This window comes from Clavelina lepadiformis, chromosome 2 (assembly GCF_947623445.1).
Source record: "Clavelina lepadiformis chromosome 2, kaClaLepa1.1, whole genome shotgun sequence".
Taxonomy (NCBI): domain Eukaryota; kingdom Metazoa; phylum Chordata; class Ascidiacea; order Aplousobranchia; family Clavelinidae; genus Clavelina; species Clavelina lepadiformis.
Window position 1 is genome coordinate 23,824,184 of NC_135241.1, and position 21,539 is coordinate 23,845,722.

Consider the following 21,539-nt stretch of genomic DNA (forward strand, 5'->3'; position numbering starts at 1 on the left):
TTCTAAGACTAAACTAAACTAATACTTGACAACGGTATCTTACCCAGAGCTTAATTTATTGAGATTGTTCATGTGCAACGTTTAGTGGATACAATTTATATTTTTCTTTATTTTGTTCAAATTTATAACTGTTCACCAGGGCCACTAAACAGGAGCAAGCGATGTTACTGCCTCACCCAAAAGCATGGAAAAGTTTGAAGAAAATGCTCGTCTGGCACGTGGACATGTGGCGCAAAATGCTACTATTACTTTCATGTAGTTGTGTCTGCATTCTTCTGCCCTGAAACCTTTTTCCAAATCATCCTACTGTTTTACTGTTTCGTTGCGAAGTGATTAGAGGGCTAGAGTCAAAATTATATGAACCCATTTTCGATGCTCAATGGAACTGCTAACTTACTGCTACTGTTACTCTTGGAAAGGCATTAACAGCAGTTGCTCTTTAGTTGCTAGTGATGGTATAATAATAGGAATGTTCATCTTCGAACTGATCAAATTCTAGATCAATTTGATCAAGATTAATTTGTCAGGCCCGTCTTACTAAATCACAAATCAGCTTCCTGTGTGGCGAAGTGAGCTTCCTCTGTTCAGCAAAGTGGAAATTTTGCCCGTGATGGCCAGTTTTCATGATTATCTGGCCTTTTGTGAAAAAAGTTTGCTGACGCCAAGTCAGTTCTGTAGAACTGAGTTGAAAATCATGGTATGTTAAGGCTACTACTAACTCTTATTTCGATGAGTAAGTAGCGACATTTATTCATTCATTGTCACAATTCGATTGTGAAATTTACTAAAAAATATCTCCAAGAATTTTCAGATAGTTTACTTTTAAAAAGAAAATAATTTATTAAAATTTGTGGCAACTAACTGAAACAGACCAACTCATGAAACAAACTTGTATTGTCGCACAGGCCTGCATATTGACATTTAGCTTTTAGTAGCTTTTAGTTTTCGTTTATTTTATCAAGTTTTTTTGTGCTGTTATTTAATTTTTTTATTTTATGAAGAATATATACCCAGATGATCAGTTAAAATTCCACATGACCGATTAAAAGTGATATGATTTTCTGCGCTGTAATTTAAAAAAGTTCATATGATTCGGTGACTGTTAATTACAATAGAATGTACTTGTTTTGTTACCATGGTTACCATTGTTACCACCAGCTTTACCCTGGAGCCAGATCATCAATTTTAATCAGTCATGTTGGGAAGTTTGTCATGGCAACCTTTATTATGACACAGTCAGGTCTTCAACGTTTTACTGTTTTCTTCATTATTTTAAAATGAATGAAGTTGATTGTATATTTTTTTCAGCCTCCATGTTGTGTGGCTTGGGTACATGCTGTGTCATTTGATGAAAGTTACTCACTCTGTGTTTACTGAACGCAATCAATTACCAAAAAGGTTTCTGATCTTAATTGATTAACTGGTAACTTTTTTATCTATTTGGCGTTTGTGTAAAGTGAGTTATCAGAGAGCAAACAAAAGGCCATGTTTGTTTTGTAAACATCGGTACATCTTCTTGCTCCATCTGTTGTTTTGAACTCCCGCTTCAAGAAATGATTGGCTGGGATTATTTTGTGTTGAAGCAGTTAAAGAAATGAAACATTTAGCATCGGTTGCTGTCATAATAGTGTCTCCTATTGCCAGCATTTTACAGTATTTTTAGCCAGTATGATATATATATACTGTATTGGCACTCTATATATTGACTTTGCTATAATAAATACAGAATTAGTTGTTACCTTATAGATAATTTTGAGTAAGTTTATGTGAAAATTACCACGACTTGTTCTCTTGGGTGGCAGCGTATTGTATAAGAATAAGGAATGTTTGAGAATGAGTGATAATTCTGAATGAGATGAGGCCGGATAGAGGAAGTTCATCGGTTTCCACGATTACTTCGTTATTTCTTGATCAAGCTGATGCCGAACAAGATCAAAGCAGAATTTACTCGTCATCTATGAGGTATTTGGTGTCGTGTTTCATTTGTGAAACTATTTTAAACCAATTTTTTTGAGTTTTTTTTTCCTAACTTCTTAGAATGTGGGTGATTATTTGTGCATGTATTTAGATAGATATTGTTTAAACATGAAAATGTTTAAAAGCATTGACTTTATTACCAGACAAAGTTTTTTTGTGGTGTAAAATGCGTTTACTGTCTAAGTTCATTAAAAACTTATTGAAGAACCTACTTCTTTATTCAGTTTTATATTTTGTTCAGGACACCGACATCATATAATGCTCGTTATAACGACCGTGTTTATAAATCAGCATCAAAAGTACTTGAGGATTATATCCACAATTTTGATAAATGTCACAATGTAAAATTGGCCAAGTCATTGTCGGAAATATGCAAAACTCCCTTGCAAAAACAAGCTTTGAAACAAGGTATGTTGAAGAGAAATCTTTCCTCGTTTCTAGCTACCATTGTGTAATTTGTCATGTAATAGGAGTGATTTGCAAATGCAATGATAACAACCAAAATCCTATCCACCAAGATATTGAAGTCTTAAATTTTGGAATTCCAATGGGTAACGCGGAGCCTTGTGAATACATCGTTATATAAACTTCGGTTCTTTCGTATAGACCCCTCCACCCTTGAAAAGGGAAATACAAATGGCCAAACTTATGCTTCCAGACGGCTATGAAAGCTTATCGAGAGAAGCAAGTACTTTAGTTGCTGAGGACCTGCTGTTAACGGCACCCACTTTTGAACATTTGAGTTCTGATTCCAAGGTAGAGTATGACTTACTTCTCGTTTAAGTATTAATTGCCTATTTCCATGGAGTCAGAGTGTTTGTTGCATTTTATTCGTGTTGAACGTGTTATATCGTAAAGCACTTTAGGTTTTAGAGCAAAAGTTACATGCAATACAAATACTTGATTTAAACAGTTTAATTTCATTTGTGCTTTTGTGTCTTTATAGGAACATAAAAATGAAAAGCAAAATTCCATGTACAATTTACGATCGGGTCGGAAATTAAAGCATTCTTCTCAACCAGCTATTTGCCGAGTTTGCCGCCATAAGAAAATTGAAGTGAGTGTCAGCTTCAATGACTGGCAGAAATTCAACCCTGAATAGTTGTTGTTGTCGACTGAATGTCTATCATAGAGGTTGCCAAACTTTTCCTACTTGCCAAGGGGGTAGGGGTCCGCGAGTTAAACTTAAATTTCTCATAAATAGTCTATTAAGTAGCTATTTTTAAGCTGTGGTCTCTGAGAAAGGAATTATTGAAGTTGGGGGTTGCAAAGGAAAAGTTTGGAAAACACAGGTCTATCAGTTCAATAATTTAGAACATTTTAACATGTGATTACAATTTATTCTATGACTGTCCGTTATAATTCCAGTATCTGTAACATTTCAGTCATGCAGTGACGATGCCAGCGATTCAACAATCTCAACAAGTACCTCAATGCCAGAAAGTGGTCAGTTTTGCTCAACCAGGTTTGTCCTTTATGTGTCCAACCCCAAGCGGGATTGTGCTGCTGTGATACTCCAAGTTTGGTTGCTTAGGATTTGATAAAAATACCAGTGGTGTAAACACGTTGAATAATGTTTATTATCTTGTTCAATTGGTATTGCAGAAAGGGGCAGTCTCATTTGCGCAAGGCTTTAATATTTTCAGATGAAGACGACACAACTGGAGAAGAGGTAAACCCAACTTATTATGATTGCCAGCTGCTTGTGTTTTAGATTTAACTTAACAATTTTGTTACTTGTTCATAATCCAGGAATGAACATGTGTGTCTATGAGTGTTAAACCACGGTGAATTGAAAATTTAAATTTGTAAACAAAACACCTGACTGGTGGAAATGTTATCGTAGTCGACTCACAGAAGCACTTATCGCCGTCAAGTGGTTCAAAGTGGATCGTCGCTCTCAAGCGAGGCTCTTCTGTCCTCTCGTTCATTGTCTAGCCTGAATGATAAGCCTCATAGTGACATCACAATGCAAATCGAAGATGTGAGGAAAACGTGGCAACTTGTTGATGATCTCAAGGTTTTGCATCGTGTTAAATAGTATCATGTCTAAGTACCCAGACAATACAAGTATTACCATAAACATGGTGATGAATACAGACATGGAAGTAATATGGTGTATAAGCGTGTTTATATATTTGTACAAGACACAAGCTTTAAATTCATGGCCTGTTAGTCTACATGTTTATGCATCACATTTTTGCCTTCTGGACAGTCTACCAATTTTATGATATCAAGATCCTAATAATGTTATTATACATGGTACTTGGTATTACTTGTTTTTTGATGTATTATTATTTTTTATTTTATTATTTTTGTTTGTTTATTATTATTTTGTTTCCAACTTTCTGATATTACAGTGAGACCTCGTCAATCCTGACCACTTCGTTTCGTCAAAAAATGTCGGTTTAGCGGGGTATCCGGATTATCGGAAAGTAAAAAATCATTCAATCTTGCAAATGCAGCACCGTGTTCAAAACGCAGTATGCACCTTACTCCAATTCTAAGTACCGAGTTTCTGGTTGGACAGCAACTAAAATAAAATTATATTTTTTGTATGAACCAACCCAGTGTTGAACCCCAGAACCACCGTATTTAAGACGAATGCTGTAAGCCAGAAGTGACCAACATGCGGTCGCAGGTCGGTTTGACAACCGCTCTTGCATGGCGAAGCATTCCGGCGGGACCAGCAGTCTTGAACTTTCTTTGACCTGTTTCTAATCTTTGCGCTATGCGATATCAAAAGCTGATAGCACGATTGAGTTGCAGCAGTTTGTCTTCAATAGATTGCCGCACTCAACCGATGTACTGTACGTATTTTTTTGCGATCGCGGAAGCGTTGTTTGTTAGTGTTGATGAACAATTTATTTTTTCGTTTCTGAAATACTGTACAATATTTCATAGTATGACTAAAAAGCTGTGCGGCTTATTCAGCTTTAACTGACAAAGTGGCTTGCCACAACGAATAGGTCCGTCATCCCTGCTACAACGTTATTATGCAACGCAAGGTAATTGACCGCAACGTTATTATGCGTAGATAATCGGCTATTGTTTCGTCAACTAACTACCCAGTGTACATAGTGTATTAGGACAATCGTGAATCATTTTCGCTTAACTGTTAATAATCCGGTTTATCGGATTTTATTGCTATTGATTTAGCACATTTGTTCCAAAACTTTTGTGTCGGAGTCGGACAGCGGGGTTTCCGGATTAAAGGGGTAAAATGCATAGGAAGAAATCCGTTCCCGGCAGTTTTGTGTCGGATAGCGGGGATTCCGGTTCATCGGGGTACGGATTAACGAGGTCTCACTGTATTTGTTTTTTTAGGTATATTTGTGGTTATTATGCAATGTTGTATTAATAGTTTTTATCATACCAGGTGCTATACATCTTGCTTGTAGTTTGTTTCATTTATCTTTTAAGTTTGAGCTCCTCATTTCCAGGCTGACTTAACTGCATCCAGAAGAATGATCAATGGAAATCCGAAGCCACCTGACGAGTCCCTGGTTGATCTGATAGAGAGGCTATCTGCGACTGCAATCAGAAAGGAAGAGAAACTTTGTCATGAAATGGAAAAGACGTCGATGAAGCAATCATTACACTTCTCAGATCTTGCATCCACTCATCTGTACTCCAGGTACAAATAAGGACACTGGAGGAGACACCAAACTGAAATGTGTGTCCTCCATATTTGTATCTGTTGAGTATGGATTTCAAACCGTCCACTATCGTGAGAGTAACAGGGAAGATCTTTTTAGTTCTCCGACGAGAATCAAATCAGTAATGCGTGACACAAATGGAGAAGCGCATCATTTGTCAGAAGTCGATCCGTACACCTTGAATGGCGTCAACTACACTCCACATACTGTAAAATATGCAAATCTGGCATCATTACAAGATAGAAAGTTGTCTAATTCAGCACCTGCTTCTCCGGCGAAAAGGTACTATATGAGTTGCTCTGTTGAGTTGCTTTCTCGGTCTACTACCACTGCTTTCTTGGGTTTTTAGAAACAAAGATTTTTGTCATGACTTAACGCTTAAACTTTGCCATTTTGGTTGTGTTGCAATTTGTAGTTTTGCGATAGATTAAATCCAAAAGAGATGTTATACAAAATTTACCTCATGTTTTATTGATATTTTCTAACCTTGTGTTCCATCTTGTGAATTTATGTGTTCAGGTGCAATGACACGTCACACTTATCATCTGTTAAACTTGAACCTTCCACTTGGCACAGAATCGAATACGCGCCACCATCAGACAGGAATGAAGGTACTGGATGTTTCTTTGTTTCTTTTTTAATAAACTAGTTTACATGATTATGTTAGCTGTATTTGCATAGTAGCTCTTTTGGTCAATTTCAAATCACTTTGTAATGTACCGGTACCATAAGTTTCTTTCTTTTATCAGAGTTAAACTCAACTACAACAACAGACAATGTGTCTGAAGTGATAAGGATTATAGAGCAAAGACAGAACAAAATACAAACCATTCTACAAAGGTATTGTTGTTCTCACAAATTGTTCAAAAATAAGCCTCGTAAGATTATCAGTTATCGACAGAACACGCTTAATTTTATGCTCAAATTCATTTCTTCATTTTCCTCCTAAGATCTGACGAAGATCGCCCTGGTGGCTCACATTCGAGAAACAGTGAGAAGAAGAAAGATGTTTTGTCCACTTTTGATCTTCGCGAAGGTCGTATCAAAGTTTCTGTTTGAACAATGCGCTCTTTGCTCCGTCTGTTTCAATTTGTCCAGTTATCGATTTATATCTTCCTTATTTTTAATCGTGGCAATGGATTACGTAACACATCTTATTTTAGTTACCTACATTCCGTAGAAAAGATTTTTTCTATGATTCAGACCCAAGCAGCGAGTCGTTTTGGAAAGCAGAAATGGACTCCCCACCCAGTCATTTGACCCTAAATGCGGGTCGAACCCCATTCAAGCCCCACCATAAACCCAGAAGTAATCACTCCTCCCCATCAACAGAACAACTTCTAGATGGCGATCGAACTTGGGAAAGAGTTCCAATGAGGTAAAAAATGTTAAAGTTTTTCTTCAAAATGTGAATCATTTCTATTGTTTTTACATAACTTCGATCAATGTAATTAACAATGAGATAAAAAAGATGCAGTTTTATTGAAATTCTTCTTTGTTGCTGACGCTGCGTTTGATCTTGCTCTGAAACATGGAACCCAATTTCTACAATATTAGCCCATTTATAACATGAAGAGACTAGAAAATATGCTATTAGTTAATATGGAATGATCAGAAAGCGATTATCATAGAAGTTTTTATCCTCTGTAGAAGAATGAGAAAAGGTGATAATGACGACACGTCCTCACACATCTCTGTCTCCTTCTGCATGGAAGGAAAATCGACTGCAGTGAAGGATTTCATGGAGGAATGTTTGAATGTAAGCGAGGCAAATTTTATCTTCCTTTTCCATTTTGCAAGGACTGTTTTAATCAGTTTACATTTTGCCACAATTAGGATCTGTGTATTCCACGCACGTCTCCGTGTTCTGCATAAACCTTCATTCATGAAAAACACAAAGACACTATTTTTTCACATCGTACACTTCCTTTAACTTCTTCCACATGCCCACATAAGGGAAAGGTTCAATTCATTTGAACATTTGAACACTTGCCCGCATTTTTAGGGGGATGCCCCTAAATTGAGTGGGGGTCGGCAACCCGGGTCGGTGGAAGCGATCAAGAACATGATCTTCACCCTGCAAGGTCTCGGTTCAAGTGCAAGTTCAACGACAAATCAAGGTCGGAAAAACAGTAATTTTTGTCTCTCTTCTTTTATGCCGTTAAAAACTCTCTTTTTGCCAATTTCGTATCAGTTAAGTTTACAACTGATGACTCCCATTTAAGTCGAGTGTTCAAGCCTCGGCTTTTGTTTTGGATACCACATTCGCTAAGCTAAGATTAAGCCGCAAGTTGTCGCCACTGAGTGATCTTGAGTGCACTGCTACACTTATTTTCTCACCAGGCCTTCTCCACGTTGTCGTGATAAATATGAGGTTTATGACGTCCGCTAGATGATACTATAGAACAGTTTGCTTCATATAGGCTGTGGAATAGAAGCTAATTGTTTTTTTGCTAAATGTAATCGAATGTTGATTGATATACTGTTGTCGGTGATTAGGTTTCAATTCATTGTACAGATTTTCAGTTAATTTCCAAAAACGGGAACCGGGCATCGTGAATCAACAAATCTCAATTTAAAAGCGTCGTCTCTCCTTACCCACGCCCACATGTTTACGACATCACGAGTTGTTCTTTTCGAAAGCGCTTTATTCGTGTTTGTGTCGACGAAAAACGAAAAGGCTCAGCAAGCATTTGTTCTCATGTTTTTTTAGATCAGATATTTCAAGTGGTAAAAGTTTTCACCATTTTCTTATTCTAAACACCATTTGCCGGCGCACAATGCAGATTATGGGGTCGTTTTAAGGGAACTTCGCTTCATATGTTTTGAAAATAACTGTCATCACATTTTCACCGCCAATGTTTAAGGAGAATGTCATAAAGGCTGTTATTATTTCCTCACAAAGGGTTTTGAGTAGGATTTTGTAGCTCGTGTTTGCTTCTTCGATTGTCACCACAAAACGTATTAATTTTTTTCGTTATTATACGAATCCGGGTTTCTATTGAAAGCTTCCTTTTGTGTCGTTCTCAATTTATTCCATCTTGTTTTTCTACCAATTTAAAGACAGCAGAAGACAATAGGCGCCATCTGTCCATAGCTGGGTTCTTGTTGAAGAATGTTACGTTTGTTCATCATAAGCAATTCTTTAGCCTCGGCGTAGTTAAAGAAACGTAAAACCCGCTTGGAAGAAATCCCCTTTTCTGTATAACCTGGATCAAGTCGGATCCAATTTCAATCCACGGATTTATCCACTCTGTGGGCAACATTCCTTGCTACCCTCAAATGTTATCCAAGCTGCCTCTCAACAAGATCAAACCTTGTTAAATTTAACTCGGTTTTTGTTTTTTGACACTTTTCAGTTTTTGAATTGCAAATGTTTATGTGAAATAAACTAGTACAACTAAAACTAGTGATGATTTATTCTATTTATTTATTCACAGATCACGATAATGACGTCATAATAAGAGCAGATATGGCCGGGGAAAGATCTTTAAGAAGGTAATTGCCGTTTCATTTCCGCTGCTTTCATTATTCTGTTTTACCCCCAACTTGATTTAAAAGCTTCCCATTATGACGTATAGCGTTTTAATATCAGTCGCCACACCGCACAGTTTTAAACCATTTGTAGTCGCGACAGAAAGGTTAAAAATTAAATCGTTGTAGCAAGAATAATTTTCCCGATCTGATCACAGTCGATCCACAAAGAACCAATCTGGTTTAAACGACGTCGACAAGGTCCACAAGCACTTACTTGAAAACCTCTCCCGCCGACATAGTTACGCTTAGTCGTCATTGCGCTTTGCGACCCGTATTTATGTGACGAAACCAACCGTGATGATTCGTTGTTCGTTGTTATGCCGGTAGGTAGCGCGTAATAAGTTCAAATGTGGAATAATCGGTTGTTCTCGAAGGAATTTCTTTCAAGGTCAAATCGTATCCAGGTCCCACAGGTCTATTGTGTTTTTGAAATTGAAGGAAGCCTATTAAAATACCGAGACCTATTTGCTATACTGATTAATCCACATGAACGAAATTCATGCGATCTTCTTGGTTTCGATTTAAGTTTAAGCTCGTTTTAAATTGTTTTTGGTGTTTTGGTGAAGAAAATTCTTTCATCCCGGACAAGGACAGCTCAAGCGACATAAATGTGTCCTCAGCCTAATGCCCCGTGCTGTGTGTTTTGGTGATTAAAATTTTTTGAACTCTTTTTTCTTTTAACTTTGTCTTTTTGCGGTTTCTTTTACTGTAAAGGCCGCAAATCTTCAGTTTGAATTCTGATTGGGTCGATGTAGAATATGTCATCTTATTTGAATAATATGTGATTCCACTTCGGAAATATCGGCTGTTACGTTCCACAATGATAAAATGCCGTTTTAATCATTGTTAAATTGGCAGAAAAGATCTAATTTTGTCAAAGTACCTGCTGCCTTCATCAGAACGGAAGGTGGCACAGAAAGGATAATTTTCTTTCTATGTTAAGAAAATCGTTAAACTACATAAGCACGCACGGAAAATTTTGAACACAGCAAAACTTATTTCGCAATCCTATGACGCTTTTTCCACATGCTTGCCTTCGTACGTACGCGTTGCCAAGTTGACCATTGAAGTTGTTGTTTCCAAGATCATTTGGGGCGTTTCTTCATTTCTATAAACTATCACGTGATGCTTTGGACCCTTTGACAGACTAATACATGTGTTGCTATCTCTTTAATGTTTCAAATATTCTTTTGTTGTGAGACCTAAATCTTTATAGAAATTACGCGTTTCTTTTGTCATAGAGATTAGTTTCAACCAAAACCAAGATCTGTTGCTAAGGAAGCTGTTTTACAAAACTGATACCGGACTTGTTCAAGGAATTCGCGTAAATTTTTCCCACATTTTTGTTACCTTCTGTGAGGAAAGGAAATTGCTTGTTAAGAAATGGCAACAAACGTCACCAGTAATTTCATATTGAACCCGGGATAATTTCGGAAAGTTTTTACGTTTGTTGACATTCTGTGCGCTATTTTTCTATTCTTTGCAAAGCCTTTGTCGTTATTGCTTCATTAAGCTACCTCATGCGTTATAACCACGTTATATTTTATAATAATAATAATACGGTAACATATTTTGTCTGAAAGGAGAAAAGTGTTCAAAAAGTCGTTTCAAACTTCAAGGTTTAGAATAATTCCAATTTTTAGCGACGAATCTATTCCACTAGTTAAAAATATAAATCTATTTAAATTAAAAAAAATTCTGAAAGATAAAAGTTTTTTGAAAAATATTTTGTATCTGTTAGCACGAGACTTCCGTGATGTGACGTCACAGTCAGTTGAGGCCGCACCTCAGGAATTTAAGCAAATTGCTAAAATGGCACGTTGTTTCGCAAGCTGGTAACGAAATACCCCCTAACTATAACTATTTCTGGGTACTTGCTAAAAGCTAACCCCTGAAGTGCTGTAATAGGTCGCATGATCACGTGCAAGCTGCGTCGTCACCTTTGACCGTTTCAAGTATCAACGCAAAACATCGTCGTCAGTTTTTTTCTTTTGTGACGTTTTAATTACTTGTTTCTTACTTCACACGGCGATGAGTCATCTAAGAAATTTAAAGGAAATTGTCGAAAAGTAATTTGAGCGTGACGCTGTTTACAGCGTTGTTACGCAAACATCACGTGAAACGTAAAAAAGTCATGGATCCTGTCATTTTGTTCTCCTGGCGATGAGATTGATTTCAAGTGAAGCGCGGGATTCGGCAAACACTTGTTCTGCACGATTTCTACTGATCTATGCGTGTTAATTGGTGCGTGACGGTTGCGCTGCTCTATCTTTCTTAAACCCGGTTCTCTCCTGCAAGATATTTTTGTCCAATTTCGTAATGTGTGTGATTTTTTACGTTTCCTTCCATCTACCATGACGTTTTGTTGAGAGACGATGAAATATTTTGTGACACTGTTTCACACTTCCCCTCTTGATTTACCTATAGTGACGTCGTTCCATTACGTTTGTGATAATAGTGTTATAATGCATTGCATCGGTATCATACTGGTTGACAAAACTTACAATCGAATGCTTGTTTATGGTGTATCAGTCGATATTCCATATATCTGTAGCTTTGTGTTTTAATGTTTTATCTTGCTGTGAATGGAAAAAATGCGTCAGTTTCCTCTGTTCTTGTTGTCAGTGATGATATTTGTGTTTCGCATCAAACTTCTTCAACGTCTCGTTTCAACAACGATCACATGACCATGAAAATAATGTCTGTGTTTCAAGTCGAGGCTGCCAAGACTCGTCGAAATCTATTGTTTTGAATCTTTCTGCTATTTTCCATACGTTCTTTAGGTTGAACCACAACGAAATATATTTCAGAGATAAACAATTAACTATGATTTAATTGAATAAACTTCTCTGTGTTTTTTATGGTAAACACCGGCTAACTTGAATCAACTTTATAACTGTGTTTGTTGTCAGGCAGCAAAATGTAGCAAGGAATCAATAAATACAATTTCTTTTGTTTTATTCACAAACGTTTTGGTTGAAAATACTTTTATAGTATATAGTTCTACAAAAGTGCTACAAGTAAATTTGTATTATTTGCACAAATGCTCATCGTCGTTGCGTTATGCGGTTCATTAAACAAGCAATTGCATAATAAGTTGAATGCAAGTAATGTTACAACAAATCAAATAACTTCTAGTTCTATACCCATTCATTAACGTTTACATCTACACTATTTGTCAAAAGAGCTTCCCATGAAATCTAGCACTGGTCATCTGTATTCCCCCCTTCAGTTTGTGCTAAAACGGATTTGTAACGCGTCATAATCTGCTGCCAAGAGTAATAATCGTGTCTCCACCCGTAGATGAGGCTGCCCAAGTCTGCAATAAACAGTATTTTAAAAGTCCTTCAAATGGTCAAACTTCAAACAAACAATTAGATTTTGTTCCAATCAACTAATCATTTATCAGAATCTACATACGTGTAAGAGAGATATAATGGTATAGGAATTCGGTTAAATTCTTCCAAATGGTCATTGCTATCACTTCAACACATTTCCTGAAGTTCGGTCGATCGAGAAATGTCTTGCACCTCACTCACCTTTGTATAAGTTGTCAGCACAGAAGCACGCCCGGCATCCAAGTCTCTCCGCGCATTTCCTCTGATCATGGTTGGTGCACATATCTGGATAATCTGCTGGACATCCTGGGAGATCCCCCGTATAGATACTATTGTTCTCACTAAATGCGCAGAAATATTATATTTAGCTTTTATCTTCCCGGTAATGCAGTCGACGTACTAACACGTGAAAGATTTTTATTGAACATCAGCGACAACTAGATATTTGCCACCTACCTGTAAGCCAGAAATGTTGGAAGCCAGTCGGTTATGATCTGGTATTTCCATTGTACATATTCGCACACCCAAGCCTTTCTCTGACCACAAGCGCTGGTCGAATTGTAGAACTGGTAGCATTCAGGTGGAGTTAGTGGTGTTGATGCTAATTCACAAATAATACCCATTTATTGATACAAAACGTCAAGTATAATACATCTTCGTTTTAGTCCTGTTCCAATACACATTTTGATTGCTCTTTTTTCATTTCTAAATTCTTTAACTGATCTTACCATTATGGGTCAGTGAAGTGTTTGGTGTGAGCTTGCTTGCAGTACATCTGGTGCTATTGCAAGTAATAAAAGCGCAATTAACAAAACTTTCATCACTGAGATTGAACAATTCACGAGATCGATCGCAGTTGTAATTAGTCACTTCATCGAGTGGAACACATTCTCCTATCTCCAAGAAAACTGTGACAAAACAGCAAATGTTTATAAAATTAAGTAAAATATAAATAACTTTCTAATACTTTTTGTTTGCGAAAATGTTTTCAAAAATCAATTTGAAATGAGACAGATCGCAAAAGAAAATCCCTGCCTGGTTTAAAGGGGTCGCTGTTGTTGATAAAACCAGTCAGGCCGCATAGTTGCTTGGGTTTGCATGCACGCACCGTGAGATTGCCTTCGTAAAACCTTGACTTATCAGCACTGAATGCATTGTAGCCTTGATGGCAGTTTAATGAATTTTCTACTTCTGTAAAAACGATTAGAAGTTGAATATGAATTCTTTGAAATTTTTTAATAAAACATTCATTTAAAGGTTAAGAAATATTTGCGTTCAATTGCGATTCGCGATAATAAACTTGAGTCAAAGATTTTCATTTTTCACCTTCACATTCTAGAGCTTTGTGACTTGGTTGAGTTTCGATGAACAATTTAATTCCGTTCTCAATGATCTCACCGAAACCAGACGCAATCGGTTGAAGGACGTCGCTAATTCTGTCCAAGTCACAACGGTAATTGGCGGCATCGAGAAGTCGTGCGTCAAAAATCTTGAAAGCCCTGCACGGTCAAGAATAGATTTCATGTTTTTGCAAGACACGGACATAATGGAGAAATTTGAAGCCTTGTTTAATCATTTTTTTGCTTTCTATTCTTTTTTCTACCGAAACATAATCACATACGAGTTAAAATTGTTTTACACTATCTTTGATCTTGATCATTACAGCATTACATGTGATATCAACAAGATGTTTTTCTTTGGTGTAATAAAACATAACCCACGCGCATATATCCGCGTAATTGGTCGCTTTTTGCGTTTCTTCAACCACTTCTTGGCCCCATTTAATGAGATCTCGGAGTGTTGTGTCGTCACAAACATCATCAAACAAGGCAAGGATTTGACCCGGATCAGTTAAAACAAATTCACAGATATTTCTGGTGTAAGGTTCTAAGTCTATTGTAGTCTCTTGAAGAATGTGCGCTGTGAGGCTTGGTCCATTCCACCACAAGTTGTTAAACGCTTGTTCTAAAACCTGCAAAGTGACATAAATATAAGTCAAATCGCCAAGCTCCCATGTTTTGGTTTAGATGCAAAGTAACAAAATGTTAACGCTTTATTATATGAAACTATGTGTTACCGGCCTTTTTCTAGTGCTGGTTCGAAGGGACCTGCAGTTAACTATAGAATTGTATTTCAAAAAAAATGGTAAAAACTAGGCACGTCTACACAGCAGTACAGGCATCGGTAGAATGACACACTTTCGACAACGGGCAAGGCGCAATCACAATTATCAGTGCTTCTGGCCGAAAGCAGAAAATACAAAAGCACGTCAAACCGAGCAGAAAACAACGTAACATATGTTAAAATGTGTTTAAAGATTAACAAAATCATTTGGAAGTATTAAATGTTCAACGTGTCCTTTAAAACGATGAAGGATTTATCAAATACAATGTTTAACACATTGCACATTTTGAATTAGCTAGGATTTTTTAACATTTTTTTCCAAATGCAAAAAGATTGATTTTCTTGTTGCATGGCGTATGCAATAGCAAATACCGTATACTGTTACGACGATTACCATAGATATTTGTTGTTTTTCACAGGAAATAGCGAACAAGAAACTTAAATCAAAACATTGTAATCAGCTTATATTTAAAGGCAATATCAATTAATTATATAATTATTATTGATGTTACCTGGACAATCTCTGTTAAACGTGGATGCGCTTCCAATACTGACGGACAGGCTGGTTGAAGACAATTTTGAAAAGCCGAATAGACGCAATGACTTAAACGACTTAGATCACTGCTGTCAATGTCCGTTCTGTAGATAAATGTCATTAAATTTGTGGGGACACAAAATATTCAGATCACTGACTTTTGTTTAGAAATTTCAATTTTATAATTTTGCAGTTTATTTTACCTTCTGCAAATATCAGATTTGTTTGATGAGTTCCCAAATGTTTCGTTAATACAATTTGTGACTAATTTCCAGGCAGTTTTCATCGAACAACCAGGCAGCAATGGAAAATCTGAGCACATCAAATTGTTGTAAAACCATATTGTAGGAGTCTTGATAAAATTTCACCAAAAATTAATTCAAAGTTTGCATTAGTCTAGTTAACATATAGAACAATGAATTAAACGGAAGCGTGTAAATTAAAGATTTAAACAAGTACCACCAGGTTCCAGTGAAGGGCACGGGTTTGGGTCTGCGAGCAAATCGCCGAGGTTACACGACCCTGAAACACCAAAACAAGATCGAAATCTGCAATATCCAACATCACCAGGCAACGACTCTTTTTCGTTTCGAAGACTAGCACAATTCTGCTCAGAAGGTAATTCATACCAAGGGACGCAACGTGATTGTTGGACGAAGAATGTTTCTTAATGTAGAAAATAGTCAATTACTGTATAGAAGTTGTGATTTTAACGCTTCTTATATTTTATTTGTGCACCCTTATTCTCTAGCGGCATCACTTTAAAATAATTTTATCTGTGTAAATTATACTCACCATCATTGGTGTGGTTTAGATATTGAAAAGTTCCGCAAAAGTCACCAGTTTGGCAACTGCTCCATTCAACAAAATTGTCAGAGAAGTTTATGGTTCGATTTTCACTGAAAACCCGATCTCCCAAATGGCAGAACGCTGGGAAGTAATATACTACCAAAAAAATACAAAAGCTATTATTAGAAGTTCTTAGGTATTTTTAAATAAAAGTCACATGCAAATTTCTTATTCAAAATAGTTTTTCAGTCAGTGCGTAAATGTCATCAAATATTATATTTTGAAAGAAAATTACCTGAATATCTATCGTCCAAAATCCACGAATTGCAATTTGTTCCGTAGTCGCATTCATTATATTCACACTTATACATTAATGAATTTTCTGTATTTTGCCTCAAAAATCCACAGCCATGATATTTAGTCTCGTTCCTAGATATACAGCTTCCTGACTGCACAAAAACTGAAACAAGTTTCAAAGTTACAATTTTTGACTGAAAAGTACGACACGTCTTAAAAAATATACAAAGATAAACGAGTGATTGCTAACCTATACAGCTAAGGTTACTTCAATCAATGCGAATAGACTAATCTAGAAGCAATTTTTATACAGTGCTAAACTTAAAAAAAAACTTATTGTTTGTTAAATTATCCTGTTTGAATGATTGATATATTTCACCTGTATCATCATCAGTTTTATTGAAGTACAAATAACTGCCACAAACAAATTCATTTCCACCACAGCTTTTAGATGCAATATCATCTGAAATTGGCATGCTGAGGGTTTTTCCAGAAGATATTCTGGTACCAACGAAGCAGCTCATGTCAGAGGCGTCTGAAGTCGACAAAGAAAATCGAGCATCAAAACAGCAGCTAAAATGATAACCTTTACATCCAATGTTATGACGTACATGATAACACGATTTTTTTATCACTTCGAAATATTTCCAACTGTTACCGAAAAACTATTTTGCTCAAGAAAATAGTTTTGCAAATTTTTAAACAAGTTATGAACGTTGCCTGCTTTTGTTCATTGATCCTGGTCCAAGCTTCCAAATTTGGGCAACAAGATATAAAAGTCATAAAATTTGTGTCTTTTGGAACAGATATAGATAAGACATAAACATTAAAACATTGTTTTCTGTCCATGGGAATTCTACAAAGACAAGTTTGATTCCAGGCTCAACCGATGAGGAAATATCGCTGAAGATTTGCAGACACTTCTCTCAATCAGAAGACAAACTAAAAGATTTCTGATACCACAATCACATTGTCACTTGATTTTAAAAACGGCATCACTCAATTCGTGGAATATCGCTTCTTGGTGCAAGTTAATCATTATTATACAACCTTGCATCGATTGTTCAAGTTTCCAAGCTTATCGTTAAAAACGTTGTTGCAATGTACTCAGCATTATTTATTTTCAAATCTGTTCTCAGATTATAGACGAATGTTTATTAATATTTGTTTTGATGGGTAATATTTATATATTACTAACATATTGTTATTATTATTATTATTATTAATATATTATTAACATTCATATACTATTACATTTGTGTATACGAAACAGTTTTGATTATGTATTTATGCCCCGCACTTCGTTTAAAGTTTAAAACTTTATGATTTTTATTTGTTTGTGCAGTTGATTATGTACGTCACTTCTCGTGACGTTACTCTTGTGCTGAATTGGACGACGTTTTGAAATTAAACCTTTGATTGTTTTATCGCGGCTTGACCTGAATTGATTCTCTTTTTTGGTTGTTTTTTTTGCAACCCAAGTTTTGCAGCGTGAGTTGTGTTGCATTTGAGTCTTAAAAAAGCAAGTGAGCTGCTGTTGTGTTGGGGCCCAGCTTCTATAAACTGCTCTGGTTTGATTTGATGCTTTTCATGATGTTTGCTGGGTCTGTAGAAGGGGCGGTATTTTACGCTGGTTCTTCTCTGATTTTAAGTTTAAATCTTTAAATTTTTATTCATCTATGAGTTGTACAAGCACCTGCCCTTTTGTTTGACGTCGAAGAACACGCATGTTTACCGATTAAGTTTTTTGCAAAAAGCAAATTATCTTTCAACCACTGTTGGGTTTCAAATAAATTTCACGAACCTGGCAAACTCCATTTGTTCGTGACAGATATGTTGGAAACAAGTATTACCAGTTACCACCATAAACATCACAGAAACACCTTAAAAGATACTCACCTTCGACAGCAACAGTCGTCATTTTACCCCAAACAACTAGCATCAGCACTAAGAATATTTTTAACATAATGAAATTGATTTGGTATTCTCGCCTAAAAATAGTAAGATATTTTATTTTGCAACAATGTTGGTTTACTAAAGAGCCGCAGTAAAATGTGCTAGCTTTAAAACTGAATATTACCGTCAACTAACCATTAATACTCTCACATTGACGCCAAAAAACGTTCCTACGACTACAAAGTGCTCCGCAATGTGCCAAGATCGTGGTGGCAACGCCGGATTAAATACGCGACCGTACAACCGAGTGATTTGATCAAAAGCTTGTAGAAAAAGGCTGATTTAGAGTCACAGCAACAATAGCTATTGTGCAAAATGACAAAAGGTTTTTGTATAGATGTTGATAATAACGTGAAAGACCTATACAGTATGTACAGCAGAATAAAAAATAAAATTGTTCTTGGAAACAATAAATCATCTCTGAAACCATTTGAGAGTTACCCTGTGTTGCCCTAACCCCAGTACAACCGTCAAGGTGATTATAGTTTTATATTATATTATTTAGCAGTGTCAGGATCTTTGTATGAATTGAATGCTATTTTAGTTGAGTTGAAAATTGTATTTGCTCATCGTCATGATGAGATATTTAGTGGTCTCTATTAATAGCTTATTATTTTATAATATTATCTTTATTATTTTGTTGCTGATAATAGTGAGTTCTTCTTACATCGTTTTTGAGCATCCGTTGGTTTGAGGTGGATCTTGTCTTACGGTATCACATCTGTAACAGGACAAATATTACCTCATATACAGACCAGCACCTATACCACGATGATGGTATTACGGCACAACGCAACACAAATTGATTAGGTTTTAGGCAAGATATTTTATTATTGATATTTGCGTAGTGAAGATATTGTGGTAACTGTGCATAAAAAGTTCTGGTAATGTTTTTCATATTTTACCCCAAACAACCAGCATCACCACAAAGACTATTTTTAACATAATGAAATTGATATGGTATTCTCGGCTAAAAACATTAAGATATTTTTATTTGCAAAAATGTTGGTGTAATAAAGATCTCCGCAGTAAAATGTTCTAACTTTAAAACTGAAGATTACCGTCAACTAACTATTAAACCATTCACATTTACGCCAAAAAACTTGTCAGTATGCTAGAGATAAGTATACACTTGGTAAGAAGAACAGTCAGTGCAAGTAAACTGACAATCATGTTGGTAGCACGTTGCTTGGTGATGTTTCACAAACTACCACGATTTTGTATCTTTAAGTTACACAAAGGACAAGACACAGCAGGACTTTCATCAAACTTCGAGTGATTTCGTCTGCGTCTGGTTTGGTATTTGAAATATTTTTTTCTGGATATTTCACGTAGAAAGTGTTGTTATCAATCAATAAAATGTTCCAATTGACCACCAGTTAGTGGCTTAGTGTAAATATTTGACACATATTTCAAACACAGAGAAACGTTTATCGTGTGCAACCATTTACCTTGGACAGACGCTTGCAGCCTTTTGCGTATGTCACATGGAAATCATTGAAACGTTTCAAGCCTTCAACGTGTGTCTTTGACTCAAAACCTCCCACAACCTCAAGCTCAACAACACCACAAATAGTGTAAACAAAGCATCGGAATGTTTTATGTTGTTGTTATGAATGTTCAACCTTGTTTGCCGCCATAGAATTGAAGTTATAAAGTTAGTGGTTTTGCCGATGTATGTAAATGGTTTGCAATTTGCATACGGCCCTTGACCTGAAATAAGTTGCTAGATTGTCACCATCAGTGTGTTTCAGATATGGTATTCACCTGCCACTGGCTTTTTTTTTCTGTTTTTGTTTATTCACGATTAAAAGGATTTTTTGCACGCGAATAAAGGATTCAAAAAAAGAACGAGATCAAAAATCATTTCGTTTAAGTTACAGCAATTGTTGGTACAATATTTCTCCGTTTTGGAGGCGTATACATGTTATATAAATCTTTATATTCAGACAGATGCAATTGATTAGGAATGATAACATATATAGTTGTGATAGGATGTCATTTTATGTTTCACAACACACATTATGAGAATGAAGCATAGACAATGCGAATACATGATGAGAGTACTATAATGAGTGTTCTTGGTACAATATTTCTCCGTTTTGGAGGCATATACATGTCATGTAAATAATTATATTCAGACAGATGCAATTGATGAGGAATGATTACATATATATTTGTGATAGATTGTCATTTTATATTTCACAATACGCATTATGAGACTGAAGCATAAACAGTGCGAAGACAAAAGTAGGTAAAGGCGTACATTCCAGAACGCATATAAACACACAAATGGTATAGACGTTACATGTTCAGAGGGGGATGGTAAGGTTTCTTACAATGTCTGGGTTATTTTTGCGTAGGGTGGAGATTCTGTATTTAAAACTTCTGTAAATATCGTTCGACAGTTTTTCTGAGGAGAACTGTTGGTTCTCGATTACGCATTTAAGTCTCGTTTTCCATATTTGGTGGTTCATCGTTGTAATTAGTACGGTGAGAACTTTGTCGGTGTTTAGTTCGAGTCCCATGTCGTGCCTGAGGGCGCACAGCTTCTCGACATTTTCTTTATTAATTTTTAGGTTTAATGTTTTTTCGGCGATCGTTATTGTTTTTTTTCCATTGTATCTTGGTCTGGGGGCATTTGTGAAATAAGTGGTAGGCGGTATCTGGTCCGATTCTACAAAAACGGCAGCTGTTTTTTGTTGTTGGTGCGTATTGGTTTATATCTGTGTTAAAAGGTAGCAGGTTGCTTTCGAGTTTAAAGTTAAAGGTCCGTAGATAGCTTGGGAGTTCAGGGCAGTGTATTCTCTCCCATCTTTTGCGTTCTGTTTGGGTATTTCTGGATTGTGTTCTTGGTTTGCTTATTATTCTGTTGTACGTTTTTTTTAGACTTCCGCAGATGAGGTCAATTTTTTTCAGATCGTATTTTTTAATAATTTCGATTACTTTTTCATAATATGGGGATCGGATGTCGGTGTGGGGGAGATTGTTTAGGTGTACAACTTCTAAAGTTCGGGGAATTACGTGGCCAATCTGGTATTCGATATAGCTGTTGTGGGCGCTAAGGGGCTCGTTTAGAACTCTGGCAAGGCAGTATTTTCTGATGGATTTTAGATACGTTAAGTCCGCGTGTAACCAAGATTTTCCTTAGCCAGGAATCTTCCCGCTCTAACGGCTAGTCACTTAGCCAGTTCCTGCTCACCTATTTTTACGAGCATCCTTTCAATAAAAACAAAGGTCTTTCTTGTATTAAAACCAAAAGTAGACTGATTTAACACTTCTCCTACAAACCACAGCGCAATCAATTAATCATCATTAGCATGCGAG

The 21,539-nt window shown here is 36.3% G+C and overlaps 2 protein-coding genes across 2 annotated transcripts; one reads left to right on the top strand and one right to left on the bottom strand.

The window, feature by feature from the left end:
• The first annotated feature begins 1,704 nt into the window (after nucleotides 1–1,704).
• Nucleotides 1,705–9,172, top strand: LOC143445970 (uncharacterized). Its single transcript, XM_076945394.1, has 16 exons — nucleotides 1,705–1,962; nucleotides 2,219–2,385; nucleotides 2,584–2,733; nucleotides 2,924–3,034; nucleotides 3,363–3,442; nucleotides 3,583–3,649; nucleotides 3,824–3,997; nucleotides 5,421–5,614; nucleotides 5,736–5,918; nucleotides 6,156–6,247; nucleotides 6,386–6,476; nucleotides 6,587–6,672; nucleotides 6,840–7,014; nucleotides 7,287–7,395; nucleotides 7,642–7,756; nucleotides 9,077–9,172. The coding sequence occupies exons 3-16, from the start codon at nucleotides 2,614–2,616 to the stop codon at nucleotides 9,136–9,138; spliced, it is 1,659 nt and encodes a 552-aa protein (XP_076801509.1). The 5' UTR covers nucleotides 1,705–1,962; nucleotides 2,219–2,385; nucleotides 2,584–2,613; the 3' UTR covers nucleotides 9,139–9,172.
• Nucleotides 9,173–12,114: 2,942 nt separating this feature from the next.
• LOC143445466 (uncharacterized) lies at nucleotides 12,115–18,247 on the bottom strand. Its single transcript, XM_076944584.1, has 14 exons — nucleotides 18,156–18,247; nucleotides 16,636–16,791; nucleotides 16,255–16,419; nucleotides 15,966–16,115; nucleotides 15,630–15,836; nucleotides 15,374–15,482; nucleotides 15,148–15,274; nucleotides 14,233–14,483; nucleotides 13,838–14,010; nucleotides 13,547–13,702; nucleotides 13,240–13,419; nucleotides 12,968–13,112; nucleotides 12,713–12,852; nucleotides 12,115–12,492 (listed from the first exon to the last, which is right to left on the bottom strand). The coding sequence occupies exons 1-14, from the start codon at nucleotides 18,220–18,222 to the stop codon at nucleotides 12,374–12,376; spliced, it is 2,145 nt and encodes a 714-aa protein (XP_076800699.1). The 5' UTR covers nucleotides 18,223–18,247; the 3' UTR covers nucleotides 12,115–12,373.
• Nucleotides 18,248–21,539: the final 3,292 nt, after the last annotated feature.